Source organism: Pseudophryne corroboree, chromosome 4, assembly GCF_028390025.1.
Source record: "Pseudophryne corroboree isolate aPseCor3 chromosome 4, aPseCor3.hap2, whole genome shotgun sequence".
Lineage (NCBI taxonomy): Eukaryota > Metazoa > Chordata > Amphibia > Anura > Myobatrachidae > Pseudophryne > Pseudophryne corroboree.
Window position 1 is genome coordinate 409,921,156 of NC_086447.1, and position 20,692 is coordinate 409,941,847.

A 20,692-nucleotide genomic window follows, 5' to 3' on the forward strand; every position below is an offset into this window, starting at 1 on the left:
ACTGATACCGTGTCAGCTGACTTTGATACCCTATTGACCTTAGGTCACATAAAAGACGCAGTCTTGTATATGAGAGACGCTCAGAGAGACGTTGTTCTGCTAGGTTCGAGAGTCAACGCCATGGCGATTTCTGCTAGGCGAGCCCTGTGGACCCGCCAATGGTCGGGTGATGCCGACTCAAAGAAACATGGAAGTTTTACCTTACAAAGGTGAGGATTTATTTGGGGAAGGTCTCACAGACCTGGTTTCCACAGCTACCGCGGGTAAATCTACCTTTTTACCTTATGTTTCTCCACAGCAAAAGAAGAAACGCCGCAATATCAGATGCAGTCCTTTCGATCGCATAAGTCCAGAAGAGGTCGGGGTTCTTCCTTCCTCGCCAGAGGTAAGGGTAGAGGGAAAAAACTGCCTGCTACGGCTAGTTCCCAGGAGCAGAAGTCCTCCCCGGCTTCTGCTAAATCCACAGCATGACGCTGGGACTCCACTGAGAGAGTCCGCCCCAGTGGGGGGAAGGCTTCGACTCTTCAGCCACGTCTGGGTTCAGTCAGACGTGGATCCTTGGGCAATGGAAATTGTATCCCAAGGCTACAAGCTGGAATTTGAAGACGTGCCTCCTCGCCGGTTTTTCAAATCGACTTTACCAGCTTCTTCCCCAGACAGGGAGATAGTGTTAGCTGCGATTCAAAAACTGTGTCAACAACAAGTGGTTGTCGAGGTTCCCCTAGTTCAACAGGGGACGGGGTACTACTCAACCCTATTTGTGGTCCCGAAACCGGATGGTTCGGTCAGACCCATTCTAAATTTAAAATCCCTAAACCTGTACTTAAAAAAGTTCAAATTCAAGATGGAATCGCTCAGGGCGGTTATCTCCAGCTTGGAAGGGGGGGATTTTATGGTGTCTCTAGACATAAAGTATGCATACCTTCATGTCCCCATATATCCCCCTCATCAGGCGTACCTGAGATTCGCTGTACAGGACTGTCATTGCCAGTTTCAGACGTTGCCGTTTGGGCTTTCCACGGCCCCGAGGGTTTTCACCAAAGTAATGGCGGAAATGATGGTGCTCCTGCGCAGGCAGGGAGTCACAATTATCCCGTACTTGGACGATCTCCTGATAAACGCGAGATCGAGAGATCAGTTGCTGAAAAGCGTGTCCCTCTCCCTGAGTGTGCTGCAGCAGCATGGCTGGATTCTAAATCTTCCAAAGTCGCAGTTGGTTCCAACGACTCGGCTATCTTTCTTGGGCATGATTCTGGACATGGAACTAAAGAGGGTTTTTCTCCCAGTGGAAAAAGCCCAGGAACTCCAGAACATGGTCAGAGACCTGTTAAAACCGAAAAGAGTGTCAGTCCATCAATGCACTCGAGTTCTGGGGAAAATAGTGGCGTCCTACGAGGCCATCCCCTTCGGCAGGTTTCATGCGCAGACATTTCAGTGGGACCTTCTGGATAGTGGTCCGGGTCCCATCTTCAACTTCATCAAACGATAAGCCTGTCCCCCAGGGCCAGGGTGTCTCTCCTGTGGTGGCTGCAGAGTGCTCACCTTCTAGAGGGTCGCAGGTTCGGCATTCAAGACTGGGTTCTGGTGACCATGGACGCGAGCCTCCGAGGATGGGGAGCAGTCACACAAGGAAGAAACTTTCAGGGGATATGGTCAAGCCAGGAGGCTTGTCTACACATCAATGTACTGGAATTGAGGGCCATATACAACGGCCTTCGTCAAGCGGAGAATCTCCTTCGCGACCTACCGGTTCTGATTCAATCAGACAACGTCACAGCCGTGGTTCATGTAAACTGCCAAGGCAGGACAAGGAGCAGAGTGGCAATGGCGGAAGCCACCAGGATTCTTCACTGGGCGGAAAATCACGTAAGCGCTCTGTCGGCTGTATTCATTCCGCGTGTGGACAACTGGGAAGCAGACTTCCTCAGCAGACACTATCTCCATCCAGGAGAGTGGGGACTTCATCAAGGAGTTTTTGCAGAGATAACGGATCGTTGAGGACTTCCTCAAATAGTCATGATGGCGTCAGGCCTCAACAAGAAGCTTCGGAGGTATTGTGCCAGATCAAGGGACCCTCAAGCAGCAGCAGTGGACGCCCTGGTGACACCGTGGTGTTTCAGTCGGTCTAGGGGTTCCCTCCTCTGCCACTCATCTCAAAGATATTGAGAATCATGACGAAAAAGAGTGCGGACAATACTCATTGTTCCAGATTGGCCTCGAAAGGCCTGGTATTCAGATATTCAGGAAATGCTCACAGAAGATCTGTGGCCTCTTCCTCTCAGAGAGCACCTGTTGCACCTACGGAAGATTTCCATCTGGGCCATTTTCTCCACTTTCTGCAGACAGGAGTGGATATGGGCCTAAAATTGGGCTCCATTAAAGTACAGATTTCGGCCTAATCGATTTTCTTTCAGAAGGAATTGGCTTCTCTCCCAGAAGTCCAGACTTTTGTAAAGGGAGTGCTGCACATGCAGCCTCCTTTGGCACCATGGGACCTTAACGTGGTGTTACAGTTCCTGAAATCTCACTGGTTTGAGCCCCTTCAAACAGTGGAATTAAAGTTTCTCACTTGGAAGGTGGTCATGTTGTTGGCCTTGGCGTCTGCAAGGCGGGTGTCTGAATTGGCGGCTTTGTCTCACAAAAGCCCCTATCTGATTTTTCATGTGGATAGAGCGGAGTTGAGGACTCGTCCTCAATTTTTGCCTCAGGTGGTTTCTTCGTTTCATATGAACCAGCCTATTGTGGTACCGGTGGCTACGAGTGACTTGGAGGATTCCAAGTCCCTGGATGTAGTCAGGGCCTTAAAAATTTATGTAGCCAGGACGGCTCGGGTTAGGAAAACAGAGGCTCTGTTTATCCTGTATGCAGCCAACAAGGTTGGCGCTCCTGCTTCTAAGCAGACTATTGCTCGCTGGATATGTAACACGATTCAGCAGGCTCATTCTACGGCTGGATTGCCATTACCAAATTCGGATAAGGCCCACTCGACTAGGAAGGTGGGCTCTTCTTGGGCGGCTGCCCGAGGCGTCTCGGCATTACAGCTTTGCCAAGCGGCGACTTGGTCGGGTTCAAACACTTTTGCAAAATTCTACAAGTTTGATACCCTGCCTGATGAGGACCTCATGTTTGCTCAGTCGGTACTGCAGAGTCATCCGCACTCTCCCGCCCAATCTGGAGCTTTGGTATAATCCCCATGGTCCTTAGGGAGTCCCCAGCATCCTCTAGGACGTAAGAGAAAATATTTTAAACCTACCGGTAAATCTTTTTCTCCTAGTCCGTAGAGGATGCTGGGTGCCCGTCCCAGTGCGGACATATTTCTGCAAGGCTTGTATATAGTTATTGCTTACATAAGGGTTATGTTACAGTTTTGATCAGTCTTGGGCTGATGCTGTTTTGTGTCATACTGTTAACAGGTTAGTATATTCCATGTTATACGGTGTGGATGGTGTGGGCTGGTATGAATCTTGCCCTTAGATTAACAAAATCCTTTCCTCGTACTGTCCGTCTCCCCTGGGCACAGTTTCTCTAACTGAGGTCTGGAGGAGAGGCATAGTGGGAGGAGCCAGTGCACACCCATTCTAAAGTTCTTTATAGTGCCCATGTCTCCTGTGGAGCCCGTCTATACCCCATGGTCCTTACGGAGTCCCCAGCATCCTCTACGGACTAGGAGAAAAAGATTTACCGGTAGGTTTAAAATCTTATTTCTCTGACGTCCTAGTGGATGCTGGGGACTCCGTAAGGACCATGGGGAATAGACGGGCTCCGCAGGAGACTGGGCACTCAAAGAAAGATTTAGTACTACTGGTGTGCACTGGCTCCTCCCTCTATGCCCCTCCTCCAGACCTCAGTTAGAATCTGTGCCCGGACAGAGCTGGGTGCATTTTAGTGAGCTCTCCTAAGCTTGCTAATAAGAAAGTATTTTAGTTAGGTTTTTTATTTTCAGAGAGCATCTGCTGGCAACAGACTCTCTGCTACGTGGGACTGAGGGGAGAGAAGCAAACCTACTAACTGCGGCTAGGTTGCGCTTCTTAGGCTACTGGACACCATTAGCTCCAGAGGGATCGAACACAGGAACCTAACCTTGGTCGTCCGTTCCCGGAGCCGCGCCACCGTCCCCCTCGCAGAGTCAGAAGACAGAAGCCGGCGGGTTAAAGCAAGAAGACGTCAAAATCGGCTGCAGAAGACTCCTGTCTTCATATGAGGTAGCGCACAGCACTGCAGCTGTGCGCCATTGCGCCCACACTAACCCACACACTCCGGTCACTGTAGGGTGCAGGGCGCAGGGGGGGGGCGCCCTGGGCAGCAATTGATTACCTCCTGGCAAAAAACAGCATATATACAGCTGGGCACTGTAATATGCATGAGCCCCCGCCATTAATTTTACACAAAATCGCGGGACAGAAGCCCGCCGCTGAGGGGGTGGGGCCTTCTTCCTCAGCACTCACCAGCGCCATTTTCTCTCCACAGCTCCGCTGAGAGGAAGCTCCCCAGGCTCTCCCCTGCAGAAGCACGATAGAGAGGGTGAAAAAGAGAGGGGGGGCACATAAATTTGGCGTAAAAACAATATATACAGCAGCTACTGGGTTAACAGTAAGTTACTGTGTGATTCCTGGGTCATATAGCGCTGGGGTGTGTGCTGGCATACTCTCTCTCTGTCTCTCCAAAGGGCCTTGTGAGGGAACTGTCTTCAAATAGAGCATCCCTTGTGTGTGTGGTGTGTCGGTACGTGTGTGTCGACATGTCTGAGGTAAAAGGCTCCACCAAGGAGGAGATAGAGCAAATATGTGTGTGAGAGGGTGTCTCCGTCGACAACGCCGACACCTGTTTGGATATGTGTAAGTGCTAAGGTGAATTTATTGCACAAAAGATTAGAGAACAGACAGGAAATCTACCCATGTCTGTCCCTATGGCACAGAGTCCTTCAGAGTCTCACAATGCTCACTATCCAAAATAATAAACACTGATATCGACACGGAGTTTGACTCCAGTGTCGACTACGATAATGCAAAGTTACAGCCAAAATGGCAGAAAAGTATTCAATATGATTATTGTAATAAAGATGATTTGCATATCACTGATGACTCATGTCCCTGACACAAGGGTACACATGTTAAGGGGAAGAAAGCTGAGGTAAATTTCCCTCCTCTCATGAGAAAAAAGAGCGGGAATCTCCAGACAAGAGACTGCAGCTTCCCACAAAGAATTCTCAGGCAGTATCCTTTCCCCACTAGGGCCAGGATGTGATGGGAATCTTCCCCTAGGGTGTCACGTTTGCCCAGAAGGTAGCCCTAGCTATTCTCAGGGATCCTGCAGATAGCATGCACATTCTGGTACACTACTCAGACCGGCGATTGTGTCGGCATGGGTTTATAGTGCTGGGGCGGCGTGGACAGGTACCTTATCAGCAGAAATTGAGACCCTAGTATGTATATGTATATGTATATATATATGTATGTGTATGTGTATATATATATATATATATATATATATATATATATATATATATATTAAAGATGCTGTCTTAAGAGATATATATAATCAAACATGCCCAAAGAGACATGAGTATACTGGGTCCTAGAGTCAAAGCTATGTCGATTTCTGCTTGACGTGTCCTGTAGAATATGCAATGGACAGATGATGCCAACTTAAGTGGCATATGGAAGGCTGAGGATTGTGTGGAGAAGGGTTCTCGGACCTGGTCTCCACGGCTATAGCTGGTAATTCGGATATTTTGCCTTATATTCCTGCACAGCCTAGGAAAGCACGTCCTTATCAAATGTAGCTTTTCGAACAAAGAAACAAGAAAGGCCGAGATGCGTCCTTTCTTGCCAGAGGCGGGGCCAGAGGAAAGAAGCTGCACAACACAGCTAGTTCCCAGGAACAGACGCATGTCGCTGGGGCTCCACAGACGGAGCTAGGCCCGGTGGGGGCACGCTTTCGTAAGTTCTGCAACAAGTGTGTTCACTCCCTGTTAGATCCCTGGGCAATAGATATTGTGTCTCAGGGATACAAGCTGGACTTTGAGAAGATGCCTCCTCACTGACGGCCCTGCCGGCTTCCCCCCACGAGAGGGAAACAGGGTTAACTGCAATTCACAAATTGTATCTTCAACAGGTGGTGGTCAAGGTTCCCCTCCTTCGACAAGGAAGGGGTTATTATTCGACCATGTGGTAGTCCCGAAACCAGACGGTTCGGTCAGACCAATATTGAATTAAAATCCCTGAACATATACCTGAAAAGGATCAAGTTCAAGATGGAATCCCTTAGAGCGGTCGTTACAAGCCTGAAAGGGGGAGATTTTATCGTGACTCGGGACATAAAGGAGGCATACCTTCATGTCCCCATTTATCCACCTCATCAGGCGTACCTCAGAATTGCGGTACGGGATTGTCATTACCAATTTCAGAAGTTGCCGTTTGGTCTCTCCACGGCCACGAGAATATTCACCAAGGTAATGGCGGAAATGATGGTGCTCCTGCGGAAGCAAGGTGTCACTATTATCACGTACTTGGACGATCTCCTCATAAAAGCGAGATCAAGAGAGCAGTGGCTGAACAGCGTATCACTTTCTCTGGAAGTGTAACGGCAACACGGCTGGATTCTATATATTCCAAAGTCGCAGTTGGTTCCTACAGCTCATCTGCCTCTCCTAGGCATGATCCTTGACACAGACCAGAAAAGGGTTTATCTCCCGATAGAGAGAGCTCAGGAGCTCGTGACACTGGTCAGGAATCTATTAAAACCAAAACAGGTGTCAGTGCATCATTGCACTCGAGTCCTGGGAAGGATGGTGGCATCATACGAGGCCATTCCTTTTCGGCAGGTTCCATGAGAGGACCTTCTAATGGGACTTACTGGACAAAGTGGTCCGGATCACATCTTTTGATGCATCGGTTAATCACCCTATCCCCCGGGGCCAGGGTGTCTCTCCAGTGGTGGCTGCAGAGTACTCACCTTCTCGAGGGCCGCAGGTTCGGCATTCAGGACTGGGTCCTGGTGACCACGGATGCAAGCATCCGAGGGTGGGGGCAGTCACTCAGGGAAGAAGTTTCCAAGGGCTGTGGTCAAGTCAGGAGACTTGTCTTCACATCAATATCCTGGAACTAAGGGCCATATACAACGCCCTAAGTCAAGCGGAGACCCTGCTTCGCAACCAATCTGTGCTGATCCAATCAGACCACATCACCGCAGTGGCTCATGTAAACCGCCAAGGCGGCACAAGGAGCAGGGTGGTGATGGCGGAAGCCACCAGAATGCTTCGATGGGCTGAGAATCACGTACGAGCACTGTCAGCAGTGTTCATTCCGGGAGTGGACTACTGGGAAGCAGACTTCCTCAGCAGGCACGACCTCCACCAGGGAGAGGGGGGACTTCATCAAGAAGTCTTCGCGCAGATTGTAGGTCGGTGGGAACTGCCACAGGTGGACATGATGGCATCCCGCCTCAACAAAAGGCTACAGAGGTATTGCGCCAGGTCAAGAGACTCTCAGGCGATAGCTGTAGACGCACTGGTTACACCGTGGATGTTCCAGTCGGTTTATGTGTTTCCTCCTCTTCCTCTCTTACCCAAGGTGCTGAGAATCATAAGGAAAAGAGGAGTGAGAACACTACTCATTGTTCCGGATTGGCCAAGAAGGACTTGGTATCCAGAGCTGCAAGAAATGCTCACAGAGGACCCATGGCCTCTGCCTCTACGGCAGGATCTGTTGCAGCAGGGACCTTGTATATTCCAAGACTTACCGCAGCTGCGTTTGACGGCATGGCTGTTGGACGCCGGATCCTAGTAGAAAAAAGGGATTCCGGATGAGGTTATTCCTACGCTGATAAAGGCTAGGAAGGACGTGACGGCTAAACATTATCACCGTATACGGCGAAAATATGTTGCTGGGTGTGAGGCCAGGAACGCCTCTACAGAGGAATTCCAGCTGGGCCGTTTCCTTCACTTCCTACAGTCGGGAGGGACTTTGGGCCTAGAATTGGGGTCCATAAAGGTCCAGATTTCGGCCCTATCCATTTTCTTTCATAAAAAAACTAGCTTCTCTACCTGAAGTTCAGACGTTTGTAAAGGGAGTGCTGCATATTCAGCCCCCTTTTGTGCCACCAGTGGCACCTTGGGATCTTGACGTGGTGTTGAGTTTCCTGAAATCTCACTGGTTTGAGCCGTTTAAGACCGTGGAGTTAAAATATCTCACGTGGAAAGTGGTCATGCTATTGGCCTTAGCTTCGGCTAGGTGTGTGTCAGAATTGGCGGCTTTGTCATGTTAAAGCCCCTATCTGGTTTTCCATATGGACAGGGTAGAATTACGGACTCGTCCGCAATTTCTGCCAAAGGTGGTGTCATCTTTTCATTTGAACCAACCTATTGTGGTGCCTGCGGCTACTCGTGACTTGGAGGATTCCAAGTTACTAGATGTAGTCAGGGCTTTGAAGATTTATGTAGCCAGAACGGCTGGAGTCAGGAAAACTGACTCGCTGTTTATCCTGTATGCATCCAACAAGCTGGGTGCTCCTGCTTCAAAGCAAACTATTGCTCGCTGGATCTGTAACACGATTCAGCAGGCTCATTCTGCGGCTGGCTTGCCGCCTCCAAAATTAGTAAAAGCCCATTCCACAAGGAAGGTGGGATCTTCTTGGGCGGCTGCCCGAGGCGTCTCGGCATTAGAGCTTTGCCGAGCAGCTACTTGGTCGGGTTCAAACACTTTTGCAAAGTTCTACAAGTTTGATACCCTGGCTGAGGAGGACCTTGTGTTTGCTCATTCGGTGCTGCAGAGTCATCCGCACTCTCCCGCCCGTTTGGGAGCTTTGGTATAATCCCCATGGTCCTTACGGAGTCCCCAGCATCCACTAGGACGTCAGAGAAAATAAGATTTTACTCACCGGTAAATCTATTTCTCGTAGTCCGTAGTGGATGCTGGGCGCCCGTCCCAAGTGCGGACTTCTTCTGCAATACTTGTATATAGTTATTGCTTAAATAAGGGTTATGTTATGGTTGCATCAGGTTGGTCTGATGCTCTGTTGTTGTTCATACTGTTGACTGGGTATGTTATCACAAGTTATACGGTGTGATTGGTGAGGCTGGTATGAGTCTTACCCTGGATTCCAAAATCCTTTCCTTGTAATGTCAGCTCTTCCGGGCACAGTTTCCTTAACTGAGTGGAGGAGGGGCATAGAGGGAGGAGCCAGTGCACACCAGTAGTACTAAATCTTTCTTAGAGTGCCCAGTCTCCTGCGGAGCCCGTCTATTCCCCATGGTCCTTACGGAGTCCCCAGCATCCACTACGGACTACGAGAATTAGATTTACCGGTGAGTAAAATCTTATTTTTTTTTGCTAAATGCAGTATAAACTGTGTTCAGAAGACGGGTTTCTCTTGTGGCAAAATTGAAATTAGCAGCCTTCAGAAAAAACTAATTTCTTGCATTTCTCACCATGTTGTCTACTCCTGCAGTTATGTTTTGTTTCTAATAATTACATGTATGGTTAATTGACATACTGCAGCACACATTCTGTACCTGACTAAAGTTATCAAATCAGCAGACTGCTTCTGAATACTGGAGATGGGAGCTCCTTCCCTAAAACAGTGCTGAGCTGTAGCTACAGAGGTGGCTTTAAAGTATTACAGTGTGACTGGATGATCGTATTTTGCCTGTTACTGATTCCTCCCACTAAATCATATCCAGTTAACTTGCAGCCACTACTAGTCTCCTGCAAGGCAACAGCATCTCCCCCCCCCCCCTGGTTGAATCAACATTTGGGGCATATACACTAAAGGTAGATTTTTCTGGATTACAAATCAATGACAAACGATCTAAGTCGATGTTTGGTTTCCATGGCTAAAACACACATTTACTAACATTTAAAATTGATATAAAATAATCATTGTTTAGTAAATGCTTGTTAGACCCTGAAACCCAACATCAGTTAGATCGATTTTCATTAATTGAAAATTGATAAAAAATCTATGAAAATCTACAGTACCTTTTAGTAAATATACCGTTTAGAGTTATAACAGTGTAACCTTTTTTTGTACCATGAGCTTGATTAATGCAACCCTAATGTTTATTGATCCTAATAAAAACATAACTTTATTTTTTCCATTAACTTACATTTACTCAATCAACTGAAAATATAAAAAAAAGACTGCTTAAATATTACCTTTATACAAGAAGGACAGTTTTATTGTAGGATATTAAAGAAATATATTTAGTTTGATACATTGTCAGCTAACATACACCACTCTCATTCTTGCAGCTAAAATGTGCCAGAGGGTAGATAAGAGGGTTGTGGGGTTTTTTTTGGTTGTTTTTTTTTAACAAAATTTGTGATCACTATGATTTGTTATTACAATCATAAAAGTTACCAGGTACCAAGTGTGTTCTCTGATCAACGTGCGCCATGTATAATGGGATTTAACTTGAAGCCAATTATAGAACACCTCTTGGTTACAGCATTCTGCGAGTCCTAGTTTATCACAGCTAAAGGGAAGTGGTGATTATGTCCGCCTACATTTTCTATTCCTTGTTTGTAACATGGGGAAGAAATGCAGCCCTTTAACAAAAGCTCATTGCATGTGCAAAATCACAGCAGGAAGCACATTTTTAACAACATATAGAAAGCTTTACAGTTAATTCTTGCCTATTGATCCTAAGGGTGGTATTTATCAAAGCTCTGCCTTCCATTTTACAGTCTGTGTTTGGAAAAATGACAGTAGCTGTTTGGTTGATACTTTATCTCTCACAATTTTATCCCTCTACCAGCTTTGCTAAATACCTCCCTAAATGTGTTATTTTTCATATAAATATGAATGTGGAGATATCTCAGTATGTAGGACTAACCCTGGGCGTACAATGCAAACCAGCCGATACGGGAGGAGGTGACTGCCAGATAGTTGGAGCACCTCCATACACTGCACGCTGTGTGGAAGCGAGCGCCATTCAAAGCTCGAAGTTGGCTGAACAACAGTTGGCTGACTCGGACAGGTTTAGAAACCAAACTAAACAATCCAGATAATCTTTCAGCCAATTTCAGGCTGTGAACAATCATTGTTCACTTAAGAGATGATGTAAAAATTCAGTTTAGTTTACTAGAATTTGTCTTTTCAGATTTTATCAGCTGCGAGCATCTATGAAAATCCCTCCCCGCATTCCTCACAGAATAGAAGCAAGTCTGCTACGTGTCACAGGTATGCATTTCTTTGTTCTCTCATCTGACTCTCTCAAACTCTTTTATAATGTGAGGAAGACGTTTGAGTAGCTGGGAGGGTTTTTTTTTCTGCATTAAAAATTTAAATACTTAATAAAGATGGGAAATAAGTTGTAAGCTTTTCCCAAATACAGTTCTGTGTGAAAACAATTTGATTTCACATGCAGATTTATATGATAGTTGCCAACATTTTTCTTAATAGTAAACTCCTAATATGTTTTAGTAATTGTAATAATAAATAGAAATGGTCTTGTAAAAATGACTCTTCATGTACTGTATTTAATGATTTTGTTTCATAAATGTGTAATAAGATAATGATGGTGAATGAGGCATTTACCCTGATTGGCTACATACATACTGATGTGTCCACTTACACTAGCCTTCTGGCACGTTAAATAGCCCTTCTAGTAACGCCATGCCATGGCATGACACGGTAGCGTCTTTTCATGCAACTTTTTCTATTAAAATGCATCTGTGAAATTGTAAAATGTACAAGATGAATAGGATGCACAAGCAGCTTATGATGATTAATACGATATGTGGCATGCTTATATTCTGTGTGTTACTGTGGCTGTATCTGCATACGAAATGTTACGCTACATTAGCAGCCTGTGGTACTTGGCAAAGGCTTTTCCACATTGCAGGCCATTTGTGGTCCTGATTGCTCATGCATGAAGTGGCATTGTTGGCTAACACAGATTTAGATTTGTCAATAAAAAAACAAAAAGTTAATGACAAATTAAAAAAAATAGAAAAACAATAATTTTATGTCCTTTAATCAATCAACCAAAAACTGCTTCATCTCAATAATAAAGTATTTTCTCTTTCTACCAAATCTGCTATTGTCTTCCTGATGTATTGGAAAGCTTATGCAAGCGAGCCCCATGTGGCCTTTGCTGGTAATACCCTACAGACAATGAGATATATATATATATATATATATATATATATCAATGTGTCCTCATACAGATACATATACATGGGTGGTCTTCAGTATGCCTACTGACGGGATCCTGGCGCACAGTATACCGGCGCCGGGATCCCGACAGCCGGCATACGACACTTATTCTCCCTCGTGGGGGTCCACGACCCCCCTGGAGGGAGAATAAAATTGCGTGGTGCGCCACCGTGCCCGTAGCGTGGCGAGCGCAGCGAGCCCGCAAGGGGCTCATTTGCGCTCGCCACACTGTCGGTAAGCCAGCGGTCGGGCTCCCGGCGCCGGTATGCTGGTCGCCGGAAGCCCGACCGCCGGCATATCGTAGTGAACCCATATACACATATACCCCATACAGTATGAGTAGCCCAGCGCAGCTGAGTCGCTCCAAATGGTGTGGCGTGTTATTTTTCTTTCAGTTTTGCATTTTATTCATATAGCAGACACAGCAAAACACCAGTCATAGGGGCTGATTCAGAGATAGATGTAGCCATGCGTCTGTACGCAGAGGCTGCATCCATCTGGTCTGCGCACGTGCTTTGGCAGCAGTGCATGTGCGCGACCCTTCTCCTTGCGACCTCATCCAAGAAGGATGCAGCCGCAAGATTGACAGTGGCGGACGTTCACAGGGCTGCGTTGACATCACGTGCAGCTGCTCCAATTTTAAAATAGTGCCCAACTGCCTGACAGCGCAGCCAGGGGTCAACCTAAGTTTGATTCGTCTGCAATCTTATTGCGTATGCATCATGAGGCGGCCAGTCACACATGCTAAACGGTCTTGCCATCTGCTGCACGGCCCCCAGCATGTGAGGAGATGAACGTAGATCTGATTCAGAGATGGGCGCAGATCGCTGCATATACAGCCAGATCTGTATATGCAGCGATCTGCGCCCATCTCTGAATCAGCCCTATAGTTTACTTGACCACACAGTGATTTGTTTTAAACACAAATACAAAGGTTCAGATGAAGCACAGCGGAACATTGCAGGATATATAGCTGTGGCCTATGCTTTGTAGCGCTGTGTCTACAGCTTCAGGCTTATTCGCACACATATATACAAATGTCACAAATCAAATTGAGCAATGGAAGTCAGCAATGTACTGTAGTTTCTGCAGCGGTGTACACTGGTATTCCACAGGGAATAACATCGGGGTGTAGAGTTGGATCTTGATCCAAGGCTAAAGCTTTGACTGTTCCCAGGATGCCTTGCTCCGCCTCCTCTATATCCCTGCCTTCAGGCACTGGAGCTCAGTTTGTAAGTTGGTGCCTGCAGTGCAGGCAGCTAACAGGAAGAGCTGCGCTAGGCAGCCCTGAAAAGAGCTTTTCTGACAAAAAAGAAGACTTCAAGGACCGCAGCACTGGCACTAGTTCCTAATTGCTATATGTCAGGCTTGCATATCGTGCTGCGGCTGCCTCACCTCCCCCAGCGGCGCTGTATACTCCCGCGCCCTGGTTGCCGGGTACTTACAGCTGAGGCGCTCCGGTCCCTTCAGGCACACATACCGCCACTGCTCTCCTGGATCGCGTGGCCGCATCATCGGAGGAGGTAAGAGGGTCCCCCGAGCGGGACCCGCCGAAATCGCGATCCGGCTCGGTCTCTGGAGACGGACCGCGCCGCTGGCGTGGACCCTGTGGCTGTGCAGGGACCCCACTATATCCACCAGGACAAAGGGCACAGGTCGGATTTACTAAAATACGTTTAGTATAGGCCCCGCAGTACCCGGTGGTGAAGTCCAGCCAAGGCTTTGGCCTGTAGCCCCTCCCCCAGGCGCCATTTACTGCAAATGTTCCCGCCCTGGAGCTGCATCTCACTCCCTGTCAGCATTTGGGCGCCATTACACAGAGCTGCGCTGATTCAGGGGCTGCTGGGCACTGTCTCCTCTGTAATGCCGCTTGCTTCATCAGCGCTGTGCGTTTACAGGACACTTAAGTATTCTACATGTCGTTTAGACAGTGTTAGTAAAGAACAAGTGCATAACTACAAGGATATTTAGTACAAGTACCCTGTGATATACATCCAGTATTTACTGTGCTTTGTTATATCTGTATACATACTTAGCTTTACTTAGTATTGCTAGTCCAGTGCTGTTTTGTTGTTGTTTGTAATAATTTCTGCATTGTACATGTGACTGTGTGTGCCTGTAGCTGCTGTGTGGTTCCTATTCTGTGTATCTCACACATATTGCTATCCCTATTTTCTGTACCCTGAGGGTGGCTAAGTGCGTCATGGTCCTATATACTGTATATAGTGTTTCACAGGATATACTACTTTGGTATTTTTCTCTGTGTATTTCAGTCACCATATACCACTTAAATCCTCTATGCTCTGCATTTGCAGTCACACTCCACAGGTTTTTTTTGTCAGGTACTGTGTCTGGCTATATTGTACTGTTACGCCCTAAGGCTACGTTCCCACTTAATGTCTGCTACATAGGGTGGGAAATCCATGGCTGATCCTGCGTCATGCAGTACTGACGCCGCGGATGCACCTGAGGAAAATATTCCAGCTGAGGGTCCAGGTACCGGTTGTTCAGTACCCCTCAGTCAGCCTGTAGACCGGTGGCACACCAAGACCCACCTTGGGCTGCTTTTTCTAATCTGCTGACTACGCAAGTAATGAGACTTACTCCTCCTGTGGGACCTCCGGTGCCATTACAGCCACATATCGTCCCTGTAGTTAATCCGCCATGGGCAAATACTCTGTCAACTCGGTTAAAGCAATTAAATCAGTCTTTGGCTAAAGAAAACCTAACCCTCGCCCTCCTAGGACCAAAGGGTCATCTAAGCGGGCCATTACTTCCTCACAATCCACGCATGTTACAGATACTTCATCCAATACTCAGATGCAGATGCTTCTGATGGGGAATCTATTTCACAGGTGGATGATCCTGACCTCTTGGAGGCTATCAAACTGATTCTTCAGATTGATGATGAATCTGAACCTCCAGATACGTCCAAGAAACCTGATAAGTTCAAACGTCAGTAGGTTACTACATTAGTTTTGCCCCATTCTAACCATTTAGTTGACATACGTCAGGAATCCTGGAAGCATCCAGGAAGGAAATTCTCCCCGTCTAAGAAGATGCTAGCTCGTTATCCCCTCACTGCAGAGTTGAGTAAAAATTGGGAAACACCACCGCCGGTGGACTCACATGTCGCGCGTCTGGTGGTGGCCTGTCACTACCATCACCTCTCTGAAGGAACCGATGGATAAGCGTGTGGAGGGTTGCTTGAAGTTTATTTACACCCTTGCAGGTGCTGTGCATAGACCCGCTATAGTGGCTTCTTGGGCTGCGAAGGCTATTGAAGCCTGGGTTCAAGAAGTTGAAGCGAAGCTACCTTATAACTTTTTTGATAATGCCAGACCGTGTCTTTCATATATTATCACAGCCTCTCATTATATTCAGGAGGAGGCCTCTGATGCCGGTGTCCTGGCGGCCAAAGCGTCTACTACATCCATTCTGGCTCACCAGATTCTGTGGTTATGGTCCTGGTCTGTGGATCTGGACTCTAAAAAGACCTTGGAGGTTATCCCTTTTAAGGGAGACATCCTTTTTGGGGAAATCTGAACAATATTGTTGCTGACTTAGCGTCTGCTAAAACTGCATGTCTACCGAGTACTAATCCTTCGGCTCCGAAGGCTAAAAGTACTACCTTTCGACCTCCAATTATAGCAAAGGTCCAGGCGTTCCCGAAACAGGCTCGCACTTCCAAAACCTCTAAGCCCAAACCTATACGTTCCTGGGCTGCCTGTCAGCTTGCTTCCAAACCAGACAAGTCTGCTGCGTGACGGAGCGGGCCTCCCTTTGGGGGATCCCAGGGTGGGAGGCCAACTTCTACTGTTTGCCCAGGTATGGTTAAGGACCACTTCAGATGACTGGGTAAGGGAAGTCGTCACTCACGGATACGCCATCTCTTTCAAGAAGCGCCCCCCTCGCCAGTTATGCTCGACAAATATCCCTTCAGATCCGGTGAGAGCAAAAACTCTCCATTTGGTGTTACAATCCCTCCTGGATACAGGAGTGATAGTGCCGGTGCCTCTGGCTCAGAGGGGCAGGGGGTACTATTCAACGCTGTTCCGAAACCGAATGCTTCCTCCCGGCCCATTCTCAAGCTCAAGTCTTTGAACAAGTTTGTGAAGGTATCCAAGTTCCATATGGAAACTCTTCGCTCTATTGTTGTGGCCTTGGAGCCCATGGACTATATGGTATCCCTGGACATACAGGATGCTTGACTACATATACCTATTGCCATGTTGCATCAGCAATACCTGCGGTTTGCTATTGGCAACCTACATTATCAATTCTAGGCCTTGCCTTTTGGACTGACCACGGCTCTGCGGATCTTAACCAAGGTCATGGCGTTTATGACTGCTCTGCTCCGCCGTCAGGGTATCAGGATCCTGCCATATCTGGACGACTTGTTGATCCTGGCAAACTCCCCAGAGGTTCTCCGTCATCTAGAACTGAGGGTCTAATTCCTGCAAGCCCACGGGTGGCTCATCAACTGGAAGAAATTCTCCCTGGTCCCTGCTCAAAGCATGCTGCACCTGGGGACATTGTTGGACACACACAACCAACGGTTGTTCTTGTCCCAAGAGAAGTTACCTGAAGCTTCGGGACAGGATAAGATGCTTCCTTTCTCGTCCGCGAGTGTTGATACACTCGACGATGCAAGTACTAGGCCTCATGGTGTCGGCTCTTGACATGGTAGAGTACGCTCAATTTCACTCTCGTCCTCTGCAGAAGCTAATCCTTGCCAAGTGGGACGGCCTACCTCACCGGATCAGGTCTCACATGATCTCCTTGACTCCGGAACTCACTGAACTGGTGGCTACAGGACCAACAATTGAGCATGGGTCGTCCCTTCTGGATCTCCAACTGGGTCCTTCTAACAACAGATGCCAGTCTGCGGGGTTGGGGCGCAGGGTTGGAGCAACACTCTCTTCAGGGTCGGTGGACCAGGGAGGAATTTCTCCTCCCGATAAGTATTCTGGAATTGTGGGCAGTGTTCAATGCTTGGAAACTGGCCCTGCCTCTGGTACAGAACAGGCCTGTTCAAGTACAGTTGGACAACACGACAACGGTGGCGTACATAAATCATTAAGGCTGCACTCGAAACCGCATGGCTATGTTGGAAGTGTCAAACATTCTTCAGTGGGCGGAACGCCATCTGCCAGCCATATCGGCAGTGTTCATTCCGGGACACCTCAACTGGGAAGCGGACTTTCTCAGTCATCAGGACGTACACGCCGGAGAGTGGAGCCTTCATCCAAAAGTATTTCAACTCCTAGTGGACAAGTGGGGCCAACCAGATGTAGACCTGATGGCGTCTCGACACACTGACAAGGTTCCGGTCATCGGTGCAAGAACAAGGTATTCTCAAGCAGCGTTTGTGGCGCCCTGGCAATTCCATGGAACTTTCGGCTGCCGTACGTGTTCCCTCCAGTGTCACTCCTGCCCAGGGTAATAAGGAAGTTCAAGCAAGAAGGAGAAATCCTAATTCTGATCGCACCAGCGTGGTCCAGACGGCATTTGTTCTCAGACCTATAGGGTCTCTCGATAGAGCGCCCTCTTCTACTTCCTCAACGCCCAGACCTCCTCGTTCAGGGCCCCTGCGTCTACCAGGATTTGGCCCGACTGGCTTTGACGGCGTGGCTCTTGAAGCTTCAGTCTTGAGGTCCAAAGTTTTTTCAGAGGCGGTCATTCAAATGATGTTGAAAGCCCGTAAGCCGGCTTCGGCTCGGATTTATTATAGGGTCTGGAATTCTTACTTCACCTGGTATGCGTCTAAGAATTTTGATGCATACAAGTTCAGTACTGCCAACTTCTGGCATTTCTGCAACAGGGCCTGGACTCAGGCCTTCGTCTGGCCTCCCTCAAGGTTCATGTTTCAGCATTGTCTGTGTGGTTTCAGAGAAAAATTGCGACTCTGCCTGACGTTCATACCTTCACTCAGGGTGTTTTAGGGATTCAACCTCCCTATATTGCTCCGTTGGGATTTGTTGGTTGTTCTGGATGCCCTACAAGAGTCTCCGTTTTAACCTCTTGAGTCTGTGGACCTTAAATGGCTTAAGGTCTTGTTTTTGCTGGCTATTGCCTCTGCTAGATGGGTTTCAGACCTGGGTGCCTTATCCTGTAGGCCTCCCTTTCTGATTTTTCACCGTGACCGTGAGGCTCTTAGAACTCGCCGTGGTTATCTACCTAAGGTGGTGTCATCTTTCCACCTTAACCAAGAGATTCTGGTTCCAGCCATTATCTCTCCTGACTTGTCCTCCAAAGAGCGGTCTGTGGTACGGGCTCTCTGTATATATGTGAAGAGAACCGCCTCCCTTCGGAGATCTGATTCTCTCTCTTTTTGTTTTTTTTTGTTTTTCATAAACATGGCTGGCCTGCAAATAAGCAGACCTTGGCCAGATGGATTAGAATGGTGATTGCACAAGCTTATGTACAGGCTGGACTTCCAGCTCCTGTTACTATCAAGGCCCATTCTACTCTGTTTGTTGGACCTTCTTGGGCGGCCTGCCATGGCGCATCCACAGAACAATTGTGCAAGGCGGCTACATGGTTCTCTGTGAACACGTTCATTATGTTCTATGCCTTTGATACTTCCACCTCCAAGGATGCTTCCTTTGGACGCTGGGTTCTTGTGACCGCTACAATGCGTCCCCTCCCATGAGGAACTGCTTTTGGACATCCCCGATGTTATTCCCTGTGGAATATCAGTGTACCCCGCTGCAGAATAGGAGATTTATGGTAAGAACTTACCTTTGTTAAATCTCTTTCTGCGAGGTGCACTGGGTTCCACAGGGCGCCCACCCTGACTCACTTAGCTTCTTTGGGTTTGTATGGCATTAGCCGCTGGTTCCTTCTCCTGTCGTGAGAATGTGGTTCGCTGTGGCTACTAACTGTTATTGTCTCTTTTACCTGCTACTGCATTGGACCGGTTAACAAAACTTAGCTCAAGTGCCTGGAGGTGGGGATATAGAGGAGGCGGTGCAAGGCATCCCGGCAACAGTCAAAGCTTTAGCCTGTTGGTGCCTCGGATCAAGGTCCAACTCTACACCCCGATGTTATTCCCTGTGGAACCCAGTGTACCTCGCAGAAAGAGATTTAACAAAGGTAAGTTCTTACCATAAATCTCCTTTTTGTCACTTCCAGTTTTATTTATGCAAAGAAGATGCAAATGTAGACCTAGAAAAATGCTCAGCGAGGCTGAGTTGCCTGTGACCTGGCGTGCCGAGAGGGGCTGTTTGGCCTGGCTGAAGCCACAGTGTATGAGCATTCCTCCACAGGGATAATTCCTAAATGTAGTAAAAGCTGCCATTTTCATTTTGGCCAGATTTAGCAATCCTCTTTCCTTCATAAATGGACCTTATCACGTATGCTATAGTCGCATGTCTTTACAACTTTGTTATTACTATTTTTCTCTCAAATAAGTGTTTTTGGGGTACTATGTCAAATAATATCCGTTACTCCCCCCCCCCCCCCCCCCCCCCGCCACAAATAAATAAATAAAATTAAAAAAACTAGTGGCTGATAATTAAGGCAGAATACAAAGTCAGATATGTTCACTGGAACAGTCATTATATGTAAATGGCCACGCCTTCCCTATGTTGGTATACCTGGTTTCTGTAATGGGCAGAGATAAACTGTATAGGTTACTAGATTTTTTTTGGACTGATCATGGACACTTCAGGGGTAAAATGGGACATACAGTATGGTTCTTCATATTGTTGTTACAGCATATTTCAGGGAAGGAGACCTCCTACAGTGCTTTGCAGCCCTGCATGCGGGGAGTGCCTAGTGCCCACTCTGCCAGTGGTGTGGGAAGCGGGATTGCCAACGGTGTCCTGGGAGCGGCATTGCACAGGTGTCCTGCAAGAGGGGTTGCAGCGGTGTCCAGGGAACGGGTGATGCCGGCGGTGTCCTGGGAGCAGGGTTGCAGGTTCCCGGCGGTGTCCTGGGAGCGGCGATGTGCAGGGAGCGGCATTGTGGCAGTGTCCTGGGAGAAGGGGGTTACGGAGAACGCAGCTGCGGCGCCCTGAACAGTGTGGCGCTCTACGCGGCTGTGTACTTTGCGTAATGGTCAGGCCGACCCTGGCAACACTGTACTCACAAGAAGAAGCCTCAGTCACCTGGCTATCACTGGACCAGTATTCAAGCTACAGTTGGGTCCTCCGTTATCTTGACTGGCTGAGGCGTTAGTCATGATCGGGCATATGCAGCGTACCGGGGCGCAGGGAGGCGCGCCTAATCGCACGGATGCGCACAGAGTGTCTGATGTTACCTTTACATGTAATACCTGCGATCATCCACCAGATGTTGCTTTTTACAATCACCACTGCGCATGCGTGTGGTCGCCCGTAAAATACAATACTGAAATACATAGTAAGAACTACTTTACTAGTGCGTCTCATTACGCTGCATACAGTATATACAGCGTCTCATTACGCTACATTATGTCATACAGTATATACAGTACAGACGCAAATAGCACAGCATATATGGTCCATTTACAGTACTTTAGGAATATGTGAGCGTCCAAGTCCCGCAG

General features: G+C 47.8%; 1 protein-coding gene across 12 annotated transcripts in view; it reads left to right on the forward strand.

Moving 5' to 3' along the window:
* The window catches only part of FAM135A (family with sequence similarity 135 member A), a 325,004-nt gene that overhangs the window by 139,569 nt on the left and 164,743 nt on the right, over nt 1-20,692 (forward strand). For all 12 annotated transcript variants that reach the window (XM_063916772.1, XM_063916769.1, XM_063916771.1 and 9 more), the window contains one exon: nt 11,102-11,181. In XM_063916772.1, the coding sequence (XP_063772842.1) occupies nt 11,102-11,181 (80 nt within the window). The remainder of the gene's footprint in view (nt 1-11,101; nt 11,182-20,692) is intronic.